This window comes from Martes martes (assembly GCF_963455335.1).
Source record: "Martes martes genome assembly, chromosome: 3".
Lineage (NCBI taxonomy): Eukaryota > Metazoa > Chordata > Mammalia > Carnivora > Mustelidae > Martes > Martes martes.
In genome coordinates this window covers 3,574,657-3,597,137 of record NC_137890.1, presented here as the reverse complement: position 1 = coordinate 3,597,137, position 22,481 = coordinate 3,574,657, and the positions used below count along the sequence as shown (strand labels likewise).

Genomic DNA, 22,481 nt, shown 5'->3' with positions numbered 1-22,481 from the left:
GGGCTGGTTGGTTTTCTATCCCAAGCCTATGGGTTTGCCCCTGTTTTTAAATACCAGTTTAGTGGAAACATTATTAAGTGACGCATTTCACATCAATTAGGACTTTGGAGTGTTTTATCCATTTAGGAACCTAGAAAGTTACTTTTCCTAGAATTTGCCTCAAGAGGGATTGACCATGCTCAGTATTTGGAGAGAAGAAATGAACAGGGACATTAGGAACCGGTTGAGACAAGGTCGGCTGAGAAGTAATATCTAGCAAATCTCCTTTTGGTGACCAATTCAGCCAACACTTACCATCGAGAATCTTCACTCTTTAAAAATATAACTTTATAGAGTTGATAGCAGTGTTGTCAAAACTTCTACAAAATTGGACTCCCTAATTTCCAGTGTTTTTGTTCTTCTGTGTTAACGAAACCTAAGAGCTTTTAGTCAAGACTGACCTTTTTGGAGGAAGAACAGCACGATCTCCAGGGCGTCTTCAGAATAAGGTGGGGACTTGGATCTGTTCCTGGAATATTTCTACTGTGTCCAGAAATCAGGATGGACATAGCTTTCCCGCCATAGAACTTTATTTTCTACCTTTGGATAGAATTGACCTCCTAATGTCTGTTTCACAGACAATGGATTTATAAATAATCCACATTTAAGCTCATGATAAACACAAGGATATACTCATCTTCCTCATTGGATATCTCATGCCACATTTTCCATCCACCGTTGACCAGAGGAACCAGCATGAAGTTACACTCAGTCAAGATTCGTATTGAAACAAACCTGTGGCTCATTTGATTTACTTCAGTGAAGATTATTTGCTTCTTGATAGGCTGTAAACAGCGTTATCCGTGGTCTGATTGAGAGCGAATGTGTTGTTATGACTACAGAGATTTAATATGTACTAATGACGTTTCATGAAGTCAAGTTAAATACGGCTTAGGCCCAGGCACGTGTGTGTCTGCACGGCATGCCCGTAGTAGAAGCAGAAAGAGTTGAATCACACATTTGGGCGTTTCTTGGTGCAAAGTGACACAATGTCTTACTACAGTGACGTAGCTTAGAGCATGAATATTGCCATGCAGCAGCAATAAAGGTCGTCTAACACAACCTAACTCCGATCCTTGAATTTCTTGTTCAGCAAACCCAGTGAGATAGGTACAGAGCCTCGACTGACCTCCTAACGGCAGGGATCTTACGACCTCAGAGGCAGTGCACGGCTGTCTAGGAAGTTTGTTTATTAGAAAATACTTTCTGACGTTGCACTGAAACACGCTTCCTTCTAGGTTCTCATCACAAATTTGGATTTATGTAAAAACCCTATTATGTAGCAAATTTTAATGAAAAATTACTATTTATGATGATGGGCTGATGACAATGGCAGTCTCTGTAGATTTAGCATTAATGTAGCCTAAATTTACATATTGCCTTTGGTCAGACTATTGTTTGTAGCAATTGAATCCTTGGGATTTTACTCACTCATGCTAAGCCTGTCTTAGTAGTGCGGTGTGAATTTGGGATTAAGATGTATGTTTGGGTCTCTCTGACCTAGACGTGACAATTCCTTACCTTACCTCACCACCCAATGCAATGGCTTTTCCTTTGATTTGATTTTCACCACCCCTGAATTCCATTATAACATCAAAGATGCTTCAGCCTGGCCGTTCCCTGGAGGCCTCCCCAAAGGGGCAGAGACCCCTACACAGAGGCAGCATGAGCCTAGCAGCACTTCCCAGGTGCTCCCCTGGGCTGGGAGCTACTCTGAGTCTGGCCCTCAGTGCAAGCTTAGGGCTGGTCTTTCCTGCAGGAAACTTGTAACTGAGCTCCGGGAGCCCTGGGGGCTCTGGACCCCGTGTGTGTTGGTCACCACTTACAGCTGGGAGGCATTCCAGAAACTTCAGCTCCCTTAGACCTTACATGGGTGCACTGATAGGTCTTTTCTTCAAGGTCAACGTGAAGATGAATGGAAGCAGTGCTTCTAAAAGATACAGTCAAGGGGCTGCTGGGTGGCTCAGTGGGTTAAAGCCTCTGCCTTCTGCTCAGGTCATGATCCCAGGGTCCTGGGATCGAGCCTGGCATCCAGCTCTCTGCTTAGCAGGGAGCCTGCTTCCTCCTCTCTCTCTCTGCCTGCCTCTCTGCCTATTTGTGATCTCTATCTGTCAAATAAATAAATAAAATCTTAAAAAAAAATAAAAGATACAGTCGAGAATGATTAGTACCCACTGCCTTTCCCACTGAGTAGAATTAGTGGAACAGGGTTAATCCATCTATAGTTTTTAACATTATACAACCCACATGTTCCTCTTCTGCTCCCTGGTAGAAGTTTCATCTGGGACATTCCCTTGATTTGCCAAGCTCGTCAAAACAAAATAGCAAAGATTCTTGGTTTAACAAATGATAATGTCTGATGCTTCTGACACAGGACTCTGATATGTGTGTGTTGCCAAACATTACTGTTCCAAGTTACGTATGAGTTAGAAAGACAGGATTTAAAAAAAAAAAAAAAAGATCTGAGTAGTAAGTGTATTCTTCTGAGTCATAAAAGAGGCTCTGTAAAACACATTGAGTTCTTAGATTTTAGTACTGGGAATTGTGGGACCATTAATTGTTAGGTGACAAGTAGGAAACAGTCAGATGAAACACTTGCACAAATTCATCTCTAGTGGTTCTCAGCCACTGTGTTGAGATGATGGGAGGAGTTCAGTGGAGTACGGCTTCCCCAGGGGTGTCAGTTCACCCATAACCCACCATCGTCGGGAGCTCTTTCCAAGTGTTAGAAACATCTGGAAATACCATGGTAATATTGCACATGTGGCATTAACCTTGCATTCTGCTTAATTTATCACAAAAAAAAATCACCAAGAAGTGAGAACCACAATCTATTCCTTTCATCTATTTCATCTGTAGAACAGAAAAACATATTTTATAGTGTAAAATTGTCTATACTGCTAATAACATTTGTTACAGTTTCTCAAAATGTTCCTTGATTTGAATTAGTTACTTATTTGATTAAGAGCTTCATTAATGATAGAGCACGCTGACTAAAAGCTGCCCATATGTACGAGATACGCTATTTCCAGGAAACCTACTCTCCATGTTCCCTGCAGTGGGAGTGTAGAAACCATACCCCACACTGTATCTTATTTGATTCTCATAAAACCATTGTGAACTAGAAGTGGAGACTTTTTTAGTCCATTTTTAATCTACTTAAACTCCATTTTACAGATAAGAAAATAAAGGCTTAAAATGTCATCAGTAAGGGTCAAATCAGACCTAACTTCAAGTCTCCAGATTCCTGGTTGTAATATCTTCTGGGCATATTTTTCAAGTGTTTCCCTGTCCTTGTGTGTGGTTTCATTAATAAATAATGTCAAAAGGAAAGTGAGTACTTTCAGTCTCCAAAAAACAAACTTACAATTTTTTTTTTTTTTTCTGATACTAAGCTTTCCATTTTAGGATGCAATTTTCCAGATAGCAAAGAACCGTACTTCTAGTGATCATTTTAAACGTCATTGAATAGTGGGAGAAAGTTTAAATTTACATGGAAGACATTGAGTTCTATTTGTTGGGGGGGGGGGTGTCATTTTCATGCCAACAAGTCTTCTGGCCACAGAGGAAAATGCAGCCAATTTTCAAACATCGTTCCTCCATCAGGCAGACTACCCTCTGAAAATCTCGATTGTGCGTGGGTTTCTCCTGGACCATTGCATACTTAACAGCCCCGTCTGCAACCACTAGGGTTAATGTCACGTGGTTTCCTCCATCCGGAATGTAATGGAAGCCACGATGCCGGTTCTCGTGGCCGCATGCCACAGGTCTTAGCTGCGCGAAATTCTCTACCATAAGGACACAAGACATGGGGGACGGGCACGCTGAACTGTTCGAAATGGCCAATCAGTTAAGGGCTTCTTAACTGAGGACTTTTTATTATTGTGAAAGAAACTGGTATTTTGCCCGTGTGACTCTGCGATGTTCACAGGAGCCCCTTGTCCTTTGCAAGGGGTTTGGTGACGTCTCTTGATGGGATACTGACCGAGGCAATGGGCCGCAAGTAAGTGGGAAAGAAAAGATGGTGTCAGGGAGTCGGGAAAACTCCTGTGGAAAGCAGGAGAACTGAGAGAGGTTGCGATTTCCTATCTTTAAGACTTTTGAGTCCCTAAAATTTGGTCAGTTTTAGGCAGAATGACCGCCATGACCAGGTTCTCACTTATATTGCTGCCCATCCCCCAACTCATAATCCAACTTCTGACTCCTAGAAGCACGTCAGCCTCAGAGCACCTGCTTTGAGATGCTGGCCACCTCCGGACCACATTTGTCACCTTTCCCGGCAGGTCCGAGAGGCCGTGTCCCTCCTGCAGTGCAAGGTACACCCTCCACTGTACCCCTCTTCCCTCCTCGTGACATTCTGCTCCTCAGAAACCCCACAGCTCCCTTCCTGTCAGCCTTTTATCCCGGCTCCGTGTGCTTCCAACTCAGCACGTGACTGTTCCGAAGACCCTCCTGGTCCCCACCCCAGAGGCTGGCTGTGTCACTTGTAGGTTTGGGAGCTGGGACGGAGGGAGGAGACGTCTGCTGACAGCCCCACCTGCTCCTCACCAACCCCATCCGTGTCCTCCCCACAACACCACACATTTCCTTATTTCTGTTGTCTCTCTTCTGTCCCCATCCAACAGTCTTAAAAAACTGTTAGCCTTTTGTTTTGATGACTCTGGCTTATTGTGATGTTCCTCCTCCCTTCCTGAACATTCAGTTCTTTCTTCAGCCTTAGAACCTGAGCGTCTGTTTTGGGGTGAGCTCACCCGGTCACATGGGTTTAGTCATCTGCACGTTGATGACTTCCAGATCTTGTTTTCTAGGGTTTTCTGAATTTCAGGTCCTTCCAGCCAATTATTTTTTGGAATTCTACTCGAACTCCTCGAGTAGTTCAAAGTCAACATGGCTAATACAAAGAGAAGATTTCTCTCTCAACCACGCACCCCTCCTTCTGGAAAGGCTGTGGTTGAACGAGCCCACTCTGCAGTCTGTTCCCCAAGATGTCATTTTGAAAAGCATAATCCATCCTCTTCCTTCTCCTTCGTCTCCATCCAGTCTGTCCCTCATCCTGCCAGGTCTGCCTCCATGACACCCCTGTCCCTCTTCTTTTCTTAACCACTGCTGGCCTCACTGTCTCCCCCAGCCCTTAGTAGCCCTGCCCGTTCCAGGTAATCTCTCACTGGCCTTTCAGAATACTCTTTTTCACACACCAGTCTGATCCTGCCCTTTCTTTTTTTCAAGACCCTTGGGATTACCCGTCATTTCTAAGACATAACGGAAGCTCTTTTGCAAGAGAAACGAAACTCTGACTACATTTCCAGCCTCATCAAGTCTGGCTTCTCTCACTGTAGGCTCCAGTTTTGCTGAAATACCGGTGTCTCTGTGTACATCATGCATGGTCAAGGTCGTGTGTCCTTGCATACGTTGCTGAGTCTTCTGGGGCACCCTTACGTCCTGGATTTGCTTGGAAAATTCTTATTCAAGTGTCTGCTCTTGGAAGGGAAGCCTTGTCCTGTCTCACAGGTTTTTCTCATCACCCACTCTGGGTTTGGTCCCCTCCCTCAGTATCTACAAACCCCTCTCGTCCGTCTCTGCTCTCCAGCTTCCCTGCTCTACATTTGTGGGATAAGCCTTTGTCCTTATGACCTCAGCTGCTAGTACTCTGTGCTTGGGAAGTGATTCCCATGTGATTGTTGCACGAGACGAATAAATCAACAGATTAATCAACCATTGCATAATTAAGGGGTATGGACAAGAAGAAATAATAAATTACTCTAAACTACAAATCTTTAATAAAAGTATTAATTACAAAGCATAGGACAGGACCCAGCAGATTCCTACATGAACTACATAAAACTTCTGTGACCTTCTCCTTTAGGTAGGAAGGGTACAGCTCAGGTGAGAACCAAGTGAGACAGGGTCATTAGGTTCTGGTACAACAAGAACTTTTTTTTTTTCCTTCCTGAAACATCATATGCTATTATGTATCAAAGCCTTGTCAACACAGGGTACGCGGTGTCCAGGTGGTTGCTATTATTCCGGAGACCAAAGATGGCGGAAGTGACTTTCAACCACCAGAGCTTGACCACAGGCCAAGCCATAAGGCTGTCTGCTTTCTGTCCTCACAGGTATTTGAACCAGACCCGACCAGAAGATGTCTCAACAGCAGAGCTTTCTCTGAACAGGGAGAAATTCGCTCTTTTGAAACAAGCCCTGAATGTCATTGGCTTCAGTCACTTGGTGAGTCACACCGTAAATATTCCACTGAGAAAACCCACCTTCTACTAACATACAGAAGTTATTCATTCAACAGCATTGACCGAGTCCCTATCATATTTCGGATATGGGTGGGAATACTCGTGATTTGGCCCAGAATAAGCCTCACAGTGTCTGCCTCCTAGAGTTTTCGTTCCCATGGGGGAGGTCGACAACACGGTGCCCGGGGGCCCGGGTCCCATGAGGACAAACAGTGACCAGAGTAGGGGCATTTCTGTTGGAGGGGGCGATCCAGGAGATCTTTCCCCAAATGAACTGTGTGAGCAAACAGGTGAACGAACCCGCAGTGACCGACTCCAGAGAAAACTGGCGAATCTAAGGGAACGGTTGGTGACCAAGAATCGCTTTGAAAAGGAAACTGATGACTTATTACGGTATCTTTCTGCGCAACATAACATGTGCTTTTTACTCTTAAAGAATTACCAAATACCCGCAGGCATCGTGAGGTAGAAAAATGCGGTTTGAAATGTTTAAACCCCTCCTCTGCAGTAGAAGTTTCTGTAATCAGGGGAATGTTCTGGATCTGGGTAGGTCCATGCTAGAGCAGGCACTTAAAATGTGGCGAGTGCGGGGCGCCTGGGTGGCTCAGTGGGTTAGAGCTTCTGCTTTCGGCTCAGGTCATCATTTCAGGGTCCTGGGATCGAGCCCCACATCGGGCTCTCTGCTCAGCAGGGAGCCTGTTTCTCTTCCTCACTCTCTGCCTGCCTCTCTGCCTGCTTGTGATTTCTGTCTGTCAAATAAATAAAATCTTTAAAAAAAAATGTGGCAAGTGCGAATATGGGCGTGGATTTTTAATTTTTCTTAGTTTTAATTAATTTAAATTGAAGTAGCCTCATGAGGTCAGTGGTTAATGAATCAGCATAGGTCTGGTGGGCCAGAGATCTGAAATGAGCTAAGCGCAGAGACCCCTCAACACCCCTCAGATTTCTCTTCCCCTCCCACAATGGCTTTTCCCGGTACCTTTGGAATGCCAGTAGCTTAGCAACCCAGATGTAGCCATAGATTTACAGATCTTCTTTCTCTTATAGTCAGTTGATGGATTTGGGTCTTTGCTTTTATTTTTTATTTTTCCCTAGCCCACATAGATACAGCTCATGGGGCAGCAAGGTGTGGGAAGGCTGGGGAGATCGGGACTCACCCTAAATGAAACAGCTCTGGGCACTTCTCCCTCACCCCATTCGGAGATGGGAGTTCTAGGGCCGTGCAATCATATGGTATCTTCTTTTTTCTTCCTCTCACTCTCTCTAATGATCCGATCTCCACATTTCTGTCTTTTAGTGACTCCCACCCATTTGCACTTTTCTGTCCTTGCATTTGCAACTGTTGTACTTTTTTGTTATTTTTTCCCCTTTCTTCTGTGCCTAAAATTTCTGCTTCCTTCTAGGAAACTGGGATATAGAGACGGGTAAGAAATCATTCTACCAAAGTACCCGTTGCCTGGAAACAGGGCTTTAAAAATCCATGATTGATTCTCAAAGGCAGGGCCACCAAAATATGCTTTTCCCCTAAGGTAGCTAATAAGAGACTCGAACAACCCTTCTGGTAAAAGAAATACGTGCATTTTAACAAAAGACACGAAGGTAATCCTTTCGCTGTGATGCTTGAGGTTGATGGCTGTGGGGACATTTCAGTGCCCTTCGGAGGGATGGCTCATGTCCAGGAAGACTAGAAGGTATTTCTGGGCTGGGGAGGCCCTCGAAGAAGACTTGCTCATCAAGTGCTTCCACCTGCGTCCAGTGGGACGGCGGCGACCGTCACTCGCTCGCCACGGACACTGGGTGGCAGCCCTCGTCTCACAGGGCACAGTATTCAGCACGCTGTGGTTCGTGGTGTGGCTGGTGGTCTTACTCTGTCTCCGCTGCTAAACTCTCAGATCCTTGAGGTCCCGACAAAGTCTTCTTCCTGACCCTGGCCCTAGAGTGTCTGCCTCACAGAGCGCTGGAAAAATCTACTGAGGAGTGACTGTCTTTGTTACAAAGGGGGGAGAGCCGTTGTCAGGGAGTGTGAGGAGGAAACGGTTATTCAAAGCAGCATAACTGATGAAAATTTGAAACCATAACCTGAGATTGGCGGGGTACCAAAACCGTTTGTAAGTAATGCCACAGTCCTAGAGTATTAGACCTAAACATTACTTAGAGACTCTCCCTGTCAGCATTCTCATTTTGAAGATAATAGAGTTATACTTTGTGGTGAAAACTAGAAATTCTAGAGGGGAGTCAGAGCTACATCACCCCACTTATATATTTATAAAGCAAGTACGAGTTGCTCTTAGTAAATTGCCACAGGCCGCAGCTTTTTATTTCAAAAATTACAGGTTAGGGAAATGAGAATTTAAAAGATTATGTCACTTGCCCAGCATGGAACTTAACCGGTGTCACTCTCAATGTCATGATACTAAAAGATTGTTCTAGAGAAGTGTTTCTCGGTTCCATTGATTTTTTCATTGATTTTTCCTTGATTTTTCCTTGATTTTTCATTGTCGCCACAAAATGACTGTCCATAATCCAAATTTAAGGTCTGATTTCTTTCTTTATGCAGAGTTCCAGATTCTCAGATCTCCTCCTGCAGCAGACAGTGTCTTATTTCCTTCTCCCTTCTGCTCAAAGATAGCTCTTGCCAACACCCATTTCTTTCTCTTTTCCTTAAAATACCTTAAAAAACAATTAGCATTTTTTAATCTAGGCATAGATGTTTGTATCGTGCCTTCCTGAATTTCCCGATAGAAGTGAGAAGTCCTATAATCACACCATCAGTTTAGCTAGGATGGGACAGCACAGGGAGACGGACATCAGCGCCCGAGGCCTCTTGGGTCGCAGCCTCGGCGTGGGGCCCCGCATCAGCCCCGGGAAGACGCGTGCGACCCATCAGGGCGCAGTGATTCATGTCTCAGGACGAGATTTATCTAGAAACTGTCCGTTTATGTCAGAGAGTCATTTCCTCTCCCTTTTTTTTTTTTTTTAAAGATTTTATTTATTTATTTGACAGAGAGATTACAAGCAGGCAGAGAGGCAGGCAGAGAGAGAGTGGAAGCAGGCTCCCTGCAGAGCAGAGAGCCTGATGCGGGGCTCGATCCCAGGACCCTGAGATCATGACCTGAGCCGAAGGCAGAGGCTTAACCCACTGAGCCACCCAGGCACCCCCTCTCCCTCTTTTAAGGAGCAGAGACATTGATTAGAGGAAATGTGCACTCAAGTGATTTTGTTTTCCAGCTGGACATGGGCCGTCCTCTGACCAGACACTCCAGATCTGAAAAGTCACAGCCCCACCAACAGGGCCTGCATCAATTTTTTTTAAGCTATTAGGTTTTTAAAGGATTTGTCTTTTCATCTTTCTTCTAAGCAACTCTGCTCGTTTTCTGTCTTTGTAAAACGCGTAGGAGGTAGAGAATCTGTTTGTGATCCTGGCGGCAATATTACACATTGGAGACATTCGATTCACGGCTCTGACCGAGGCCAACTCTGCATTTGTCTCTGACCTCCAGCTTCTGGAACAAGGTCAGTGGAACAGAGCTCCCATTAACCTCGCGGGTGTGCAGCTTTGCAGACCTGCCGGTAGATGGAGACAGAGTACAGAAAAGCCTGGGGAAGGAGCCCTTTCCGCAGAGTAGAATTCAGAAGGGTAAAAAAAATATATTAATAATAATAAAAATAATAATGAAAGAGCTGTATCCACTTTGTTCTTCTCCCTTACAAATGGTTTGGGAGATGAACAGCAGTGCGTACGTGATGTTCTCGTGCTTCCCACACTGACGGAGTGGGTTCTTAGGCGCGTACTTGGGTTTATTTGTTGTGCTGGATACCCTCCGCCCACCCTGCCGCCCATGTATTTGGGGGCTGTGCTATTAGCCCAACATTTTAAACAATATAATTACTTTCTTTCAAAGGTCTTGCCAAGAGCCTCTCTCTCCCCTTTGAAGTTGCCTTGTTAGTCACTCCCAGATTTTTTCGAAATACTGTCAAGCCACAGATTGTCCACGAGCGTCCCATTCACCTCCTACCCAAGTAGTTCAACGGGGGGCTGGGAAGAACATCCAGGGCTGTCTGCCAGGGCAAGGAGGGAAGAGACGTGCAGATTTCAGGCAGGAGCCCACGAGCTCGTTAGCGCTGTCCCTCCTAGAAGCCGTGTCTCCAGTTCACTTTGGTCATTAGAGCGCTCGTTCAGAGTCCTGTAACCTAAGCAGTTCCTGATGGGTCTGTATCATACACTTGCAAGTAATAACCATAATGTGTCATGTCCTCGCCATCCAAAAATACATACTGACCTATGCTCTCAATGCTGCTTTACCTTTAGTGGCTGGATTGTTGCAAGTTTCAACCGATGAATTGCTGTCTGCTCTAACCACCGACATCCAGTATTTGAAGGGTAAGTGTTACTCTGCTCTGATGTTGACCTTTGGGCAGCTTGTGGTCTTCTCCAAGATACGGAGAGCAAACGCAACCTTCCTTTCCCCACCCCTTGGAACTGTTTCTGTGAGCTGAATGCCGAGCGAGCGAGAGAAGCATCATGAGCCCGTCGGGTCACTTGCTAGGACTGTGTTGGAACCCTCGAAGGTCTCGAGAGACCGTGTTGATGAACTAGTCGCCTTCTCTCACTCATCTGTCATTTGAGGCCAATCAGGCCATCAGTCCGAGCGGATGTACTCAGTTAAGTAATTGGAACCATCCGTGTGTGCCTGTGGCCCTGTCAGCGAGGCGCGTCCTCTCTCCTCTAGGGCGTGATTCGGAAGAAAAGTTGCCATTTCTTGGTCACTCACGAGAGGACAGGCACTGTGCCAAGTGCGAGAAATGCTGGAATTTTAACATTCTCACAGATCGCTAGGAAGTGGGCATCACGTTTTCTTTTTAACAGATGAGAGGATGAAGACTCAAAGAGACTCAGTAACTTTGCCCATCAGGCCACTAGCGGGGGCGTGTTTGGAACTAGAATCTAGTGCTTTCCGCCTCCCGCCGTGACTCTCCACACGCCATGCGCATCCGTCTCCCTGCAGTGGGCACGGGGAGTGGTTTTCCACGCGCGCCTCGGCGGAAACTGTCTCTTGATGGGCTACGGACCGAAACCGCTGCCCTACCAACCTCCCTCTTAGTGAAAGTTTGAGAACTCACCCTCTCTCTGATCTGTTTTCTCGAAATCGTCGCTGTCCGACCTGCTGCTTCTCTTCCCTGCCTGCGGACGTTTAGGGACGTGGCTGGTCATTCCTGCCCCCAGCTCCAGAAGTTTCCCCTCCAGAATGTTCCAGAATGTTATGAGTCTCCCCATCATCCAGGCGGTTGTGCAAAAGTCATTTTGATGCCGCCGCCTCCACCTTCTCCACGCGTAGACCAGACACAGGTCAGCTGTCCTCCGCGGCTCTCTCTGATTCTCACTGCCTTCCCTTCGTTTCTGCCGCCACCGTCTTAAGGCGTCCTTCCTTCCCTCCGTCACGGAACGACCTCCTCTTGAATCTTTTATCTGGCCTCATCTCGTGCTGTCTCCCTTCTCCACTGCTTCGGGAATAGTCTTTCTGAATCACATTCTGCAAATGTGACTTTCATCTGTGGACCACAGCCTTTCAAAGATGTGTCCACCTCTTTCCGAGTAAACCTCACCTTTAGGGTGGCCCCGCACGCCCTTCGCGTTCAGGCCTGCCTCACTCTTATGCCTTATTCTGAGCCATTTTCCCACCAGCCTTCGCATCTAATTATTTCATTTCTTGAACTTCTCCAAAATCATCATGTCTCATGACTTTTTAAAGAAAAACTTGAACTCACCATTAATATCTATAATTTCCTATGTGCCCATTTTTCTGCTTACACCGTCCTCGTGTCCTTACTCATCCGCCATGTTGGCGACCCAACACCCTCAATCATGGGGACTCTGGAAATCTTAATTCTATAATGTCATAAATGGCACACCTGTGTTCATGGTCACCTTGTCTGTTGATCTCCATGGCCTTGAACTTGTAGGTCTTTGAGTCTTCCTTATCTGCTGATTTTTGTTTTTTTTTTAATCTGCCTATCTCAGAAGGAGCTCTCCTGCACTCGCCAACGCTCACGCAACCGTTACTTCACACGGTCATTGTCAACTACTGAACCCCTGCTCGGCCGTGTGGCCCAGGTTCGCCGGCTGGCCACGTGACACAGTATGAGTCCTAGACTCCCCCCCCCCCCCCCCCCGTCTCTAGCAACAGAACGATCACAGGCTCAGCTCCAAATCGTCCACACTTGTTTCCCCCCTCCTCTGATTTCTTCTCTCATCTTTTGTAAAAAACCTTACCACTCAAAATTTTAATCACCATCTCTTAGAGAATGACATAAACATTTCTACCTGAAGGTCTCAACCTGTTCCCAAACTCCACACTCCCGTTTTGGTTAGCTGGACCATGTCTCTGAAAATATTTAAAATACGACTAATTTTCTGGGTGGCCAGGTTTCTGAGGGCCTTGGGGACAATTCATATTCAAGCCAGTGAGCGGCTACCGGAAAGCTGTTTAAGAGGGCACCCCCGCCCACAGCTGATTCCCTAACGGAGAAGAAATTATACAGCTTGCCTCGAGATCCAAAGCTGGGCTCAGTGTCGGGAGCAAGTAGGACTTCAGCATATGTGGCCGTCACTTTGGGGAACATTTTAAGGAACAACTGGCAGAGACCTCCTTTCTCAACCGTGTTGCCTCACTGTGACATCTCCTGGTGTCGGGGGATGAGTAAGGGATAGAATGGCTGTGCGCGGTCTTGTCTACTTCTACGTGACGGGGGCCGTGACCTCCCTCCTCTCCTTTCTGCTGCTGCAGGGGACACCATCATACGGCGACATACCGTGGAGATGGCTGAATTTTACCGGGATCTCTTGGCCAAGTCCCTGTTCAGTCGTCTGTTTAGCTTCTTGGTGAATACCATGAACGGTTGCCTCCACAGTCAAGATGAGCACAGCAGGTAGGACTGGCGGACACTGGTTTTCGGCGTTACTCCTGTGGGAGCCAACTTAAAGGGCTCCCCTCCTGCAATTACGCTGTCGTGAAAACATCTCATTTTAACAAGTGATTTTACCGAACGGGTTTGATTGACTTTTTCGTAGGGATTTAACCCCCTTCCCCCATCCCCACACGCGGATGAATTAATCAAATCCTATCTCGTGCATGGAGATGCACATGCATTCTCTCTGGACTGTGGGTATTTGTGGCTTCCGAGCACCAAGGAATGTAAAAAAATACACAAATCTGGGAAGAAGACTGTTTAAGAACAGCTAACGTACGTAATGTTCGTTGAGGAGTCCATGCCTCTCTTAGGACCAACTGGGTGATATGTTTCTGGTTAGGATGTCCTCCTCTCTCCTTCCCTTACTTGTAGATTATTGGATGTAAGGTCTCCATGGTAATCATTTAGACTCATAGCCTTTATCACCTTTAAAGCAGTAGCTTTTCAGGATTATTTGATCATCTAAAAATAACAGGCCTTCATGGCATCTCTTCAATGGAAAACCATGTGGATATTCTTGTCACTGATAATGACCTCGAGTGGGTCGCTGAAAACAGAAGTACATCCAGAAGTCTTCACACGTAGGCTCGGCTTTGAATGAAACCTTTTGAGAATTTCTTTGGTGTCCACGTAGAGTTCTTCACTAAATTCTTAAAAATTGCTGCCTTTGGAAGTTTCCTGGAAAACACCAGAAGTAACATGTATTAATGGACAGTTCTTAAAGAAATGTGGACACCTCAAAAGACATCAAGGACAAAGGGATAGCGAAGGCCTCATTGGAATGTGCACATAGGAATTGCACGGCAGGTTGATGAGTCGCGGTGCGGCCTGGGGTTTGGGATCTGGGTGTGGTATTATCGACATTTTAGCAGCTGTGCCTTAGAGTTTGGTCTGGTGAGGATTCTTGGATTTAGAACTGTTTATTATCAGTGAATTTGTCATTTTCCTTTAAATATGAAGATAACCTGCAGAATGATATTAGTATGCTAAGTCTTGCAAATTAATCTTGTGTAAAACTATTGGCTGTGCTGCTGAAATTGACATTGAAAAAAATTAATGTTATAAATCCAGCTGGGCATAGAAACTTCCAGAAAATTTCCATTTGACACATTTCTTTTTAAAGATTGATTGATTGATTGATTTTAGAGACACAGAGAAAGACACAGAGAGAGAGAGAGAGAGAGCAGGGGTAGGGAAGGGGCCAGGGGGAGAGAGAGAATTGTAAGCAGACTCCATGCTGAGCACAGGGCCCAGACCTGGGTGTGCTTGATCTCATGACCCTGAGATCATGACCTGAGTTGAAATCAAGAGTCAGATGCTCAACCTACTGATTCACCCAGACACCCCTCCATTTGGCATTTAAATTTTGCAGAACCCTGAATTACATACATACATAATACATAGCCTTGATGTTTGACTACACACACAGAGAAAAATATACAAATAAAATCCTTGGAAAACATAGTATTTCCCTCTCAGTGGGAATATTGCCACTGTGTCAATATGTAAATTTATGGTGTTACTGCTGACTTTTTAAAAAATTCTTTACTAAGCAAATGAATGAGGACAGAGATTAGCGGGAAATTAGCAATGTTTTAATGTATTAGAAGTTTAACTTAGAATACACACTATTCTCAGATGAGTCATAATTCCCATGTTTTTCTCTTGTTTCTCCCCGGGGTCACCCAAACCTAAATTTAAGTCTCAAAATAGTGTAAAGAAAGGTTATGTTTGTAGTATTTCTAACTCATTGAAATTCATGGAAAGCTGAAGGATTTGTAGATTTACAGACCCATTTCTTAAGTCTGAGAGGTCTCGAACTTTGGATAAACTTAGGCTTTGATTGTTTATGAATCCTCCGTGTTTTTGAAATGAGTAATTGTGTCCAAACCATTATAAAAAAAAATGTGTATCCCGAGGGTTCAAGTTGGCGAGCACTCTGGATGTCGATGGGGAGTATTTTTCACACTAGATTTGTTTTTTTGTTTGTTTGTTTTTGGTAAGTTTTGCAAGAGAGAGAGTAACTGTAAATAAGATGTACTCTAGCAAGTTATTAAAAGAGAACAAGTGAAATTGAATCAGATGAAATGTTTCTTCTTGGAAAGCTGGACTCATTTCCTGGATTACAGTGAAATAGGTACAGTATCAATAACGTTATACATTTTGAAAGATGTTACTTTCTCTACCTGGATTCTAAATAAGGTTGCTTCTGAGTTAAAATCCTGAGGTATAATGTGGAGATGGTGAGGAGTAGTTAATTATGAAGAACCAACACATTTGCAGTATTTGCTTGGCCAGGATCGAGCCAGTAAGATTGGATGTCCCCAGCCTGTGGCCTGCCGTGGGCTTAATGCCCATCCAGGCTGCACGCACTGGCCGCCACAGGCTGGGGACCAGCAAGGCTGGGACAGCTCTCATTCAGGGGACACGCTTTGTGGTCAGGACACTCCAGAAATCAAAACATGCCAGAACTTTACTTATTAGGCTCAGTTGACAATGATTTGATCCAAGTAGGCAAAAAGGAATATTAATGAAAATAGCAACAGAACCAACACATACAATGTGTTGTATATACAATGTGTTGTATCATGTGCACTACTATATATAAGGTATTATATGTAACATATTTTACTTGAGGGGCGCCTTGGAGGGCTCAGTTGGTTGGGCATCTGCCTTCGGTTCAGGTCATGATCCGAGGATAAAGCCCCGCATCAGGCTCCTTGCTCACTCTCTCCCTCTGCTGCTCTCCCTGCTTGTGCTCTCTCCTCTCTCTCTGTGGAATAAATAAATAAAATCTTAAAGAAAAAAAAAAAAAGGTCAATTGGCTTGAAAGAGCTAAGGCCTATCTGATGGAAGAAAGCAGGTAGGCTCTAGGACTCCTATGCTGCATGGTTTGGGTCTTTTTTGTCCATTATTTTCGAAAGGAGACAGATGAACCCACCTATCTTAGGGTGTGGCAGTCCTCCCATTTGACAGTTCTCTAGATGTGGTCACTAGATATGCAGGAGACCCCTGTGGTCTGGGAGTCCTTGGCCTCAACTCCCCTCTACATTGTCAGTGACACCCCATGACCAGTGTCAGCGTAGAGATCCCATGTTGGAACCACACGGAGGTCCATATGTAGATTCTTGTAACCTCGCATGTAGGAAATTGCAACTGTGAAGACCACGGGAGACGCTGCCTTGATTCCATTCTTCCCTGCCCATCCAGAGCTGGGTGGGAGCTCCCTTCCCAGGGATACAGCCCTTCTCCCCAAGGAGAAGTCTTCCGTCGGACGCTTCATTCATCACAGTCAGACCAAATCCTTTTGCTTACTCTTCTCAGGAGGCCTTGAGGTGATTCCCAGGGTCCCTTTCCCCCAGGGAGTCAGCTTCCCTGATCAGGAAAGCACAGCACCCTACGGCTTCCCGGTCCCCTGCTTCCCGAGTGCGCCGCCCCGTGAGAGCAGCTGTGATGTGCGAACACTTGGGGACAGTCCCCTCCCATGCTTCTGCCTGTGAGTCTTCCTATAGCTCTACGTAGGTTCCTTTCCAGGTCCGCCCGCTGTGTTCCAGAACATCACCTCAAGTGTCCCCCCACCTGTGGGACGTAGAAAGGAATCTGGATAAAGTTCCTCCATACCTCCTACCCCTGTGAATTATTTTGCCTCATCATTGTAGAAAGCCTTCTCCGGTTCGTGATACAGGTTGGCTCTTTCTAGTGGAACACTCCAAAAGGAAAGGCTTGCTCTTAAGTATCTCCTGTTCCTTTACTTAACAAAATCACAAACCTTTTGAAAAAGTTAGTAGGGAGACACCTTGAATTTATCTTTCATCTGAAAAGGCCACAGTATGGACAGTGTTATGTTCGCCCCCTAGAAAGTATTTCTTTTATTGTGTCAACATAAGTAAAACTGTCCCCAGACCCTGTGGTATTATTACTTACCTTGGAGTAACAACCTTGTCACGAGTTGTGATCTGTGGTGTCGGGAAGACACGGGTCCTTCCCTTGCCTCAGCTTCCCTTAAAGAGTGTCGTGTCCGGAGAATACATCACCGCCCTGGGAAGAACGGCGGTAGGTCCCAAGACGTTTCTGCTCACAAGTCACATTTCTGAGAATCTTCTAAGTTCCCAAACACCCAGCTGGAACAGAAATTAAAAGCGTCTCAAGACGAGAGTGCTCTCTCCTGCTGGCGGGACCAGGGTGGTAGTGGGCTGCCTTCCAGGAGGGGTGTGACGGGGCCTGGAGACGGGGACGGGGACCAGAAAGTGAGGGATGTCTTGCCTTTCTGAAAGCCGGAGGATGGTTACCCCTGACCCTCTCTGGCTCCGCACACATCCCCACGCTGGACCTCTCCTTCCGCAGAACTCGGGGGTGAGGAGGGTGTTCAGTCATTCAGTCCCCACGTGTCACCCGCGCTTGGGGCAGTCCCTTCGACACGGGCTCCGCACACAGGGCCCTGGCCCCCACAGCTTCCCAGGTGTGGTTCTTGGGCAGGATTTCTCTGGGTTGAAGGCAAAGACGGACTCGAGAATGGGACAGTGCCTTGAGGACTTGCAGACACTTTAATTACTCACTTTCTATAATTTTTAAACAAGACACAGGCTCTAAACAGCACCTCCCTTTTGTACAGGAATCATCCTTGTGATTCCGAAATGAGCTAAATGCTGGCGATTCTAGCTGAAGTAGAAAGAATAATAAATACCTTGATTTAAAGTAAATGATAAAGTGAGTTTTGCAGCTCCTAAACGTGGACCTGCTTCATAATGCGACACTTGAGACTGAACGGGCGACGTTAAATTTCCTGGGACGGCTTGTTCCTAACGTGGTTCCTTCACCAGAGTTTCGGTGCGGACTCGGCTGCTTGCAGACGTTCTTGAACAGTGGAGGGGGTGGGGACCTTTGGGACGAGTCCCCAAACGTCTCGGATGCTGAAACCTACCGTTTATTTCACTCGCTTCATCACGCCTCCTGAATGGAGCAGTTTGCGTTCCTGGGGCCAACGGAGAAGCAGAGCCCGTGGACGGTATTCCTTTTCACCGTTCGACACACCCTGAGAAAAAACAGATGGAGAGTGAGAGGTTGGCCGGTGGAGGGGAAGAGGCCGGGCCGTGTGGGGTGGACGGCACACTTTGTTTATTTACCCACTCACTGATTTGGTCAGGCCTTCATTTGTTCGTTCATTCATTCATTTGCGTCCACTTGTTCTGAAATCCACGCTTCTGGGCAGCACAATTTGGCATGCAAATGTATGCGGTAGATAAACGGCGTTTTGAGCATACATATGGAGATTTGGGGGTTTGTACTGAGCGTTCAGTTTCTTAAATATGCTTATGCTGTATTGCGTTCTTACAATATTTTAGTTGAGCTAAACATAAACATTTAAAGACTTTATGATTAGTTACTTTCGGCTTCAGTGACTTACAGAAACTTTGGAAGAGCTCCCCGCACATGTCTCCAGACGCCCAGACCAACATCTGACTCATTTTCATCCCGAGTCCTCGAGTATCCAAGCTTGCTCCTCCTGATTCCACCAGGAGCTTTGGTTGGAGTCCGGGGTCGTCTGAGGATAACGAGAGGACACCATGTTGTCCATGCAGTGCCTGACACAGCAGGGCTGGCTGCTTGGCTAAAATCCCCCAAGCCCCGGTGGGTGCGGCCGGATGGAAGGCTTCCTGGCTGATGGTGATTTGTCTGTGGAGGCGGAGGGTTCGGAAGAGGTGCAGATAGACGGGCAGCATGTTGGGAAGCCGGGATATGGTCCAGTCTCTTTCGTTGCATTTTGGTTCGGTGACCTTGTGTGTTCTGGAGAGTGTCAAATAGAGGAAATATGTTGTTCTTTAGAAATAGGAACGTCGCCGTTCATGTACGCTCCCAGACACCTGAGAGGGGTTTTCTCTTTGCTCAGAGGCTTTGCAATTAGTGGGTGACAGTGGATTCGCATCCATCGGTCTCCGTCCTCTGTCCCTTTGTGCTGATACATCCGAGACTCACTTCCAGAGAGCCTGGCTAGTTGAGAGTGTCGTGTGTGCTCCTTGATGGTTGCAAAAATGAGGTCCCCATGGCTTAGACACCATATTTCCCAGGAAGTAGGGGTTCCTTGAGGAAAAACTCACATGGAGGACGCCAGCTCTGTGGACCGGTGAGTGTGCGGTGGCTGGATGGGTTCTGGCTATGCGGAGGATCACATTGGGGAGCAGAGAGCTAGTGCTCTCAGCGGGGAAAGGGGTAGGCGAGGGGGACAGGTGGGAGAGTGGGGTGAAATTGGAACGAAGGCTTTAGGCTTTAAAAATGAAAGCCTTCTTATCTTTCACTGGAAGGTAAGGGGTCACCACCCTGGGAAATGCCCAGAGTCTGTCCTTCCATCCATAGATTGAGTATGGAGAGAGAAAAGAAGGTTGTTGACAAGGGATCAGTTGGAAAATTTCTCATACTATTAAATGTCCCCTTTCCCACCCAGGACATGTATAGTGTGGGTCTGAGTTACACACAGAGGTGTTGCACAGATGCACCAGTGAGAGAAGAAGCTCGACTATTTTAGAGAGAAGTTGAAATTTTCTTCAGCATTATTCTCTGTTTCTTTTCCTTTGAATTCACATATCAATTCGATGGTTTGGTTCCCAAAATCATCAGTAGTATATTTTCTGCATCTCACCCTGCTTCTAAATTCACACATTTTGATAGTAAGGAAAAAGCATTTTGTAAGGCAGCATGGAACATGCTACATGTCCAGAAAGATTTCCATCAGCACGGTCACCAAATGCCTGGGTGCTTCCCGGCGGTCTGGCTGGGGTCACTGCAGAGGATGCCGGTGTCGCTTGTGGGGGTGGCTTCCCCGAGTGTCACCGCTGACGACACGCTCTCTGAAATGAGAAGAGAGGAGCAGGTCTAGTGGGGCATACATGTGAGGTGCTGTCGTGATGCCTGGTGATAGCCGGTGAGTCCATTCCGCTCCAGCTCCAGGATGTGAGCGTCTCAACGAACACAGAAAATCTGCAGTAAGATCGTAACAAGCAAGTTAACGTTCATCGTCAGAAAAACCGAGCTCCTTCATTAGAGGAGACGTGCCGTTCTTCCTTAATTAGAGAGAACAAATATTTCCTGTAGGGAAAATATAATTATAGCTTCGGAGAGTTCTGCAGGCTGGTTTAAAAAAGAAACCCATGTCAGCATTTTGGATAATCTGTATTGGGTCTGAAGACCGCCTCAGTGAATGGCAGAGGAGGAGGAGGCCGATCTCTACCTTCATGCTCTGAGATGAGAATCCGGTGGATTAATGGGGTGAATTGGATATACGGCTTACATTTATTGGGGAGAATTCTCCTGAGTTTTGTTCTGCTAAGAATTCAGTTCATGTACTATTAATTTTGAGTATGTTTTGGTACATATGCACATGTTTGTTGGATTTCCAAGGATTTGAAGTAGAAAGTAATATTTTTCCCGTTTATATAGAATTTGTAGGCAAGTTTGCTGTGATTACCATTTATCTCTCTGATCCAATCAGGTAGCACTTAATGTACTTATGAAATGTTATGTGACTTTTTGTAGGTCAGAGTTTCGCTGGAGAATCCAGTGAATGGTGTAAACACATACACACACACACACACACACACACACACACCCAGAGTCCCTCACATAATTTCTGGTGATTAATAGACCACACCCAGCAAAACAAAATCCATGTGCCTGGGCTGGAATAATTCCTTAATTTGTTTCTTAAAGAAATGAAAAAATTCTGAATTAAAACCTCAGTGTGGTTCCCAGTCTACCAGAAGTTCTTGAGGATTTTTAAGTCCAATTTTGGGGGGTAATGATTTTGTTGAGATTTTTTAAAATTAAAAATTATCTTTTAAAATTTTAGATGAAATGTGTGATTTAAAAAAAAAATACCCTGAGGTACCTTCTAATAGATGAGTAACAATTTTTAAAACACTAGTATGATGGTGAGCATGTGACTGTTCTGGAAGGTTAGACATCATAGAGTCGATGTTTCACTGTAACCGCATATTTGTCAAGGGTCTCTCGTCCGTCAGGGACAGGGAGTCAGAAAGTCGGTTTACAAGGAGCTGGGGGGCCTGAACGTAGCTGAGGGCAGAGTGTCTTTCTACTGCTCTGCAGACCGGCCATTTGCATTCAAGTTCATGCCTGCAGGGTTTGCCGGAGTATCTACTTTCCCTGCCATCCTATGACCAGTTCCAGGTCCCATCTCTAGGTCGTTTGTTTGCTGCTGTATGCGGGGTTTGTCATGACTTCCGCATCTCCTCCTTCTGATCTGCGTGAGGCATAAACCTAAATTCCAATCAGGGGTTTGTGTCATAATATCATTCTACCTTGTTCTTAAGTTATTTAACCAGAAGACTTTTTTTTTTTTTCCTTTAAATGTCAGCTACAACCAATGACTTTTTAAAAAGACTTTTAAAAGGCTATGGATGTAGCCATAATATTTATCAATGATTCTTAGGGAAGTTTAATTTGTTTTCTCTTTTGCAAGGAAACACGGTCAGTTTGGCGAGGGTGAGTCTTTGAGCTACAAGCTGGTAGAGTTGTCTTCTCCACAGTGACAGCCATTGGGAGCACCCTGGGTGATGAGAATTGTGCATCCTGGGGACCTGAAAATCTCCAAAGGCTCCAGCAGGGTCATGACCGTGCCATGCTACCTACAGAAAGCTCTCTTCTGCTTTACCTGAGGGCTGGCCATCATTCCCTCCAACTGGAAGCTTCCATACTTTCCTCCTTCCTGAGTCTAATGTGTCGGAAAGATTTTATTGAAAACAAGGGACAGATTTTTCAAAATATCTGCACCCCCCCCAAGTATGGAAGAGAACTTGTTCAATTATCACCTATCTCCAGATTTAAATGTTTTCTGCTCTTTGGGACTATCCATGTCACTGACTAGAAGATCTGTAGTGATTCTCAACAGTGTGGGGCGGGACAGGGCTCAGTGACCATTGCAGAGCAAAGGAGTATGAAAAATAATTTAAATCTCTTTGCCAAACCACATACATCTTCCCCATAATGCTCAAGGAATCATAGGGAAAGTTTGAAATGCCCTCTGTTGTGGTGGTGGTGGTGGTGGTGGTGGTGGTGGTGGTGGTGGTGGTGGTTGTGGTTGTGGTTTGGTTCGGTTTGGTGTTTTGTTTTGTTTTGTTTGTTGTTGTTTTAGGCTGAAATAAGTGAAGAAACAATCTATATGGCGATAGAAAAGTGGAATAAGAAGAAAATGTCTAGAAAGTCAATGTTTTTTCACTGTTA

General features: G+C 45.7%; 1 protein-coding gene across 1 annotated transcript in view; it reads left to right on the top strand.

Annotated features, from left to right (window-relative positions):
- Positions 1–22,481, top strand: part of MYO16 (myosin XVI) — a 442,217-nt gene that overhangs the window by 218,071 nt on the left and 201,665 nt on the right. Inside the window, exons 16-19 of the mRNA XM_080798962.1 lie at positions 6,153–6,264; positions 9,677–9,794; positions 10,591–10,662; positions 13,067–13,208. Of these exons, the coding sequence (XP_080655088.1) occupies positions 6,153–6,264; positions 9,677–9,794; positions 10,591–10,662; positions 13,067–13,208 (444 nt within the window). The remainder of the gene's footprint in view (positions 1–6,152; positions 6,265–9,676; positions 9,795–10,590; positions 10,663–13,066; positions 13,209–22,481) is intronic.